The following is a 6,721-nucleotide window of genomic DNA, read 5'->3' on the forward strand; positions in this document are numbered from 1 at the left end:
ACAGGGGTGGGCAGAGGGGCTGCTGTACCTTACCTGGCTCCGGTCCCACGATGATCCGGTCCAGGAAGCGCGGCTGCTCCTTCTTTCAGTTCGGCCGCTCGATGGTCACGCGGCCGCTCGGCTCCGCCTCCTCACCGGTGATTGGGCGCCAGCACTGGAAAAGCACACAGGCGACCAATCACCGGCGAGAAGGCGGAGCCGAGCGGCCCCGCGAACATCAAGCGGCCGAACTGGAAGAAGGAGCAGCCGCTCCTCTCCCCCACTGACACTAACGATGGGGCACTATTCCTCCTCCACACTGACACCAACGATGAGGCACTGTTCCTCCCCCACTGACACCAACGATGAGGCACTGTTCCTCCCCCACTGATACCAACGATTGGGGCACTATTCCTCCTCCCCACTGACAGCAATGATGGGGCACTATTCCTCCCACTGACACCAACGATGAGGCACTGTTCTCCCCACTGATACCAATGATGGGGCACTATTCCTCCCACTGATACCAATGATGGGGCACTATTCCTCCCACTGACACCAATGATGGGGCACTATTCTCCCCACTGATACCAATGATGGGGCACTATTCCTCCCACTGATACCAATGATGGGGCACTATTCCTCCCACTGATACCAATGATGGGGCACTATTCCTCCCCACTGACACCAATGATGGGGCACTATTCTCCCCACTGACACCAATGATGGGGCACTATTCCTCCCACTGACACCAATGATGGGGCACTATTCCTCCCACTGACACCAATGATGGGGCACTATTCCTCCCACTGATACCAACGATGGGGCACTATTCTCCCCACTGACACCAATGATGGGGCACTATTCCTCCCACTGATACCAATGATGGGGCACTATTCCTCCCACTGATACCAACGATGGGGCACTATTCTTCCCACTGACACCAATGATGGGGCACTATTCCTCCCACTGACACCAACGATGGGGCACTATTCCTCCTCCCCACTGACACCAATGATGGGGCACTATTCTCCCCACTGACACCAATGATGGGGCACTATTCCTCCCACTGATACCAATGATGGGGCACTATTCTCCCCACTGACACCAATGATGGGGCACTATTCTCCCCACTGATACCAATGATGGGGCGCAATTCCTCCCACTGACACCAATGATGGGGCACTATTCTCCCCACTGATACCAATGATGGGGCACTATTCCTCCCACTGATACCAACGATGGGGCACTATTCTCCCCACTGACACCAATGATGGGGCACTATTCCTCCCACTGATACCAATGATGGGGCACTACTTCTCCTCCCCACTGACACCAACGATGGGGCACTATTCCTCCTCCCCACTGACACCAACGATGGGGCACTATTCTCCCCACTGACACCAATGATGGGGCACTATTCCTCCCACTGATACCAATGATGGGGCACTATTCTCTCCACCGACACCAATGATGGGGCACTATTCTCCCCACTGATACCAATGATGGGGCACAATTCCTCCCACTGACACCAATGATGGGGCTCAATTCCTCCCACTGACACCAATGATGGGGCACAATTCCTGCCACTGATACCAATGATGGGGCGCTATTCCTCCCACTGACACCAATGATGGGGCGCAATTCCTGCCACTGATACCAATGATGGGGCGCAATTCCTCCCACTGACACCAATGATGGGGCACAATTCCTGCCACTGATACCAATGATGGGGCGCTATTCCTCCAACTGACACCAATGATGGGGCGCAATTCCTGTCACTGATACCAATGATGGGGCGCTATTCCTCCCACTGACACCAATGATGGGGTGCTATTCCTCCCACTGACACCAATGATGGGGTGCTATTCCTCCCACTGATACCAATGATGGGGTGCTATTCCTCCCACTGATACCAATGATGGGCCGCTATTCCTCCCACTGACACCAATGATGGGACGCTATTCCTCCCACTGGCACTAATGATGGGACACTATTCCTCCCACTGACACCAATGATGGGGCACGATTCTTCCCACTGACACTAATGATGGGGCACTATTCCTCCCACTGACTAATGATGGGGCACTATTCCTCCCACTGACACCAATGATGAGGCACTACTCCTCCCACTGACACCAATGATGGGGCACTATTTCATCTACTGACTAATGATGGGGCACTATTCCTCCCACTGACACCAATGATGGGGCACGATTCTTCCCACTGACACCAATGATGGGGCACTATTCCTCCCACTGACTAATGATGGGGCACTATTCCTCACACACTGACACTAATGATGGGGCACCATCATTGGTGTCAGTGGGAGGAATAGTGTCCCATCATTGGTATCAGTGGGAGGAATAATGCCCCATCATTGGTGTCAGTGGGAGGAGTAGTGCCTCATCATTGGTGTCAGTGGGAGGAATAGCACCCCATCATTGGAATACCATACTGAAATAGCATACCATATTGAAATCAAATCTGATGTTTTTTCATTTTTATTTGGTGTGTGTTGGAAGAGGGGTAGTCTTATACGGCGAGAATAGCTCAAACCCTATATTTTAACAGGAAAAGTAGGGGGTTGTCTTATACGCCGGAAAATACGGTAGCCCTTTTCTGAAATTGATTAAAAATAACGAATACATGAAATAAATCCGAATATATGAAATTAATTCCAAAAACGAATCATTCTAACATGACAAATATGATGATATAAAATTATTCACTTAACAAACGAATCCAAAATGAAATGAAACAAATTTTTTCATTGTGCACATCTCTAGTTGTGATAGAGCAATGTTTTGCTACAGATTTTTTTTTTGTTCTATTTTATATAAACTTTTTCCTATTTACCAACCAATAAATGGATCTTGGAATCTGCAGTGATAGGTAGCAGCATTCTGCTCTACAGACAGTACCGATCTTTTCTTTATGATATAATAATACAGACCTGTGCTGTGCCCGGGGATCAGGACTGGACGAGTCACTGAGAATATGAGCTCGGGGCTTTTATGGCGTTCAAGACACAGAGCTGTATCTGGAGGTTTGAGCTTTAGAGACTTACATCAATGTCACATTTCCCAAATCTCAATCCTTTAAACCAAAACATCTCAACACCTCCAAAGAGATATACCAGTAAATGTAACTGAATCTCAGCCAGCAAGGCATCCCAGACCTAGGGGGTTTTTTTTATTTTTTTTTTATTTCTATCTAAAACCCAAAAATACAATATAATATATGTGTGGGGGGGTTACTGGTTCTTCCCATATGGAAGAAAAATATATTTGAAATATATTTTAAAAATATTCTTCCCAAATATATTACCATGTATTTGTAATACTACAATTTTGACCATATTCAATATATGTCAAAATATATTTCAATAAATATTTATATATATATACACACCCCCATACACACACATATATATATATATATATATATATATATATATATATTTATATATATATGTGTATACTGCATGTTGAAATGCGTTTTTATTACAAAGTACATGAAAAATATTTGTAAAAATAATTTTCAAACATGCTGTATGTCTTTAAAAATACAAATCTACATTTTTGGAATGCATTTACAAATATATGTAAAAATATATGTTAAAATGACTTTTTTATATGTTAAAAAAATCTAAAGCATATATTTAAAAAATATATATTTTTAAACATTTTTTTTTTAAATATATTCTTCCGATTTTTTTTAACATATATGTAAAAATATATGTTAAAATGACTTTTTTATATTTGTAAATGCATTCCAAAAATGTAGATTTGTATTTTTAAAGACATACAGTATGTTTGAAATGTATTTTTACAAATATTTTTCATATTTTTTGTAATTAAAAAGCATTTCAACATACAGTATGTATATATATATATATATATATATATATATATATATATATATATTGAAGTATATTGAATATGGCCAAAGCTGCAGCATTGCAAATATATGGCAATATATTTGGGAAGAATATTTTTTAAAATTTAAAATATTTTTCAAATATATTTTTCTTCCATATGGGCAGTTACAGTTAGCCTGGTAAACATTTAAAGAAGAGCCTACAGCTCCACCTTCTGGCTGCAAATCTTAAAAATAAATATTCGTGTGCAACTATTCATATCTAAAAAAGTGGGGGAAATTTTTTTTTTATAACAAATTATATTTTTTATCAGAAAAATGTACAATATTCAGATTTAAATAAAATAAACAACACATTAGTAAACCTTGTGCCTACAGTGGCCAGTTATAACTTTTCTGATTTGATGGACTCATCCCACCATAGGCGATATTCTTTCATTTTAATTTTCCATTAGTTTTAATGGAATCTGTAGAACTGAAGTCTTTAGAGATGTTGTCACCCTCCTCGTGCTGTGATCCTTTGGCTCGTGAAAACTTTTCTAAGGGCCTCTTTCACCTCTTTGTTCCTCAGGCAGTAGATCATAGGGTTCATTAGAGGGGTCACCACACAATAGAAGATGGACACCACCTTATCAAGAGTGAACCTGATGTGAGAATTGGGGCGTATGTACATGAATATGATGGTCCCGTTAAAGATCAATACCACTGTGAGGTGGGAAGCACAAGTGCTGAAAGCCTTCTTCTGGCCTTCAACAGATGGAATCTTCAGAACGGTGAAAATGATAAAAGTGTAAGAGACCATGATGAGACAAAAGCAGCCAAGGGTTAAACTCCAGGATATCACGGAGAACGTGAACTCTCCTCTTGAGGTGTCCTCACAAGACAGCTTCAGAAGGGGTGAGTAATCACAAAAGAAGTGGTCGATGTAATTTGGGAAACAGAAGCTAAGGGTGGATATCCAGATAGTGGGGCAGGCAGCGGTTATAAACCCAACTATCCATGGGGCAAGTGCCAGCCCCAAGGTAGTCCTTTTGGTCATTAACATGGTATAGTGTAAGGGCTGGCAGATTGCGGCATAACGATCATAGCCCATAACAACAAGGAAACAATTCTCTGCTGCTCCAAAAGCAAAGAAAAAGTAAAACTGAACAAGGCAGCCGGTGGAGGGGATCTCTTTGTTCTGGGTCAGCAGAACATCCAACATCTTTGGTATAGTCACTGTGGTGTACAGAACCTCCACCAAGGAGAAGTTGGCCAAAAGCAGATACATGGGCTTGTGTAGGTGGTTGTCCACGAGGACAAGTGTGATGATAAGAACATGAGCCCCCATGGTAAGGATGTACATGATGAAAAAAAAAGAAAACAGGAAGATTTCTATGTTCCTCAGGGCCTCAAAACCCACAATGATGAAGATATAAGCTGAACTCTGATTAAAATGGTCGGCTGTTAGCATGGTCCCTGAAACAACAAAACGCCTCAAGTAGGTCTAAACCTTACAAAGATGACATTTAATTATTACCAAAAAACTATATTTTGGTATCTCAGTACTGCTGATCTTCCCCAGCGTCTTTCAACCTCTTCCTGCCGCTCCAATATCAGTTGCACATTATTGTTCTGAACCGGCTTTCTTATCAGGACAGTGGTGGACTATGCCTGAAAAACATACATGAAAATAGTGAGGGCTAATAATCCTTTGTGAGAAGGACCAACTTCCCCATATGTGATGTTTAACCACTTCAAGTCCGGACACTTTTATCCCCTTCCTGTCCAGGCCAATTTTCAGCTTTCAGCGCTGTCACACTTTGAATGACAATTGCGTGGTCATGCAACACTGTACCCATATGAATGTTTTTGCATTGTTTTGAGACAGATAAAACTTTATTTTGGTGGTATTTATTCACGACTTAGATTTTTTTTTTTTTTTTTTGCTATATAAATGAAAAAGTCCAAAAATTTTGAAAAAATGTGTTTTTACTTATAACATTTTGCAAATAAATAATATTTCTTCATAAATCTTGGCCAAAATTTATTCAGTTATCTTTTTAGTAAAAAAAAAAATACTCAAATTAGTTTATAACCAAAAATTATAATTTTTCAAAAAACGTTTTTTACCTTTTTTTTTATTTTTTTATATTATTATTTATGTTTTTTTGTTTTTTAACATACTGTCACCTTAGCAGTACAGTGTCACCATAATGACACTGTACTACTTGTGAGGGGTGATGAAGATTTTTTATTTTTTTTATACTGATTGCTTTTACACCCATAAAGGCTGTAAAAGCAATCATTTCTCCTCTCTGGCTGCATTCCTGCAGCCGTTGAGAAATACTGTGAGCTGTGATTGGTCACAGCTTTTCACATGGTACAAGGCTGTTGTGAATAGCCCTGTACCATGTGACCTCTGTGATCATTCACCCTTTTTGAGGCTTAATCATACAACAGGATGAAACACATCTGAGGGGTTCTCTACAGGTGGAGAAAAGGAGCTGAAGCCATCTTTTTCCCATTTCATTCACACTCATGCAACAGGGAGTCGGTGTGCAGATGGCCGCCATTTTGTTGAAGTCTACTGGAGCCTGACAAGCTTATCCTGTCTGTCTTGATCCAAACTTTCCACATGCTGATCCAGTTGATACAGGTTTGGGGGCATTTGACCAGTACTATTTTCATTGTTTTTCAATTGAAGGGGGACGCAGAAAGACAAAAACTGCTGTGTTCCAGTCAGGGGTGGACTGACCATTTGGGAATTCAGGCACTTGCTGAGGGCCCGGGGTCAGTAGGGGGCCCCATAAGATGCCCCTGGTACATTTCATAGACTTTTTTTGGGTGTGGATTGAGTGTGAGCAAGGACACAGGGGCCC

General features: G+C 41.8%; 1 protein-coding gene across 1 annotated transcript; it reads right to left on the reverse strand.

The window, feature by feature from the left end:
* Positions 1-4,356: 4,356 nt before the first annotated feature.
* LOC149438096 (olfactory receptor 6F1-like) lies at positions 4,357-5,325 on the reverse strand. Its single transcript, XM_089660262.1, has one exon. It carries the CDS (start codon positions 5,311-5,313, stop codon positions 4,357-4,359), a length of 957 nt encoding a protein of 318 aa, XP_089516388.1. The 5' UTR covers positions 5,314-5,325.
* Between the last annotated feature and the right edge of the window lie 1,396 nt (positions 5,326-6,721).

Source organism: Staurois parvus, unplaced genomic scaffold, assembly GCF_062004578.1.
Source record: "Staurois parvus isolate SC_StPar_1 unplaced genomic scaffold, SC_StPar_1.0 ptg001220l, whole genome shotgun sequence".
Taxonomy (NCBI): domain Eukaryota; kingdom Metazoa; phylum Chordata; class Amphibia; order Anura; family Ranidae; genus Staurois; species Staurois parvus.

Bases quoted from the DNA above. Each gene is read 5' to 3' on its own strand.
- LOC149438096 (XM_089660262.1), bottom strand. From the start codon at position 5,313: ATGCTAACAGCCGACCATTTTAATCAGAGTTCAGCTTATATCTTCATC.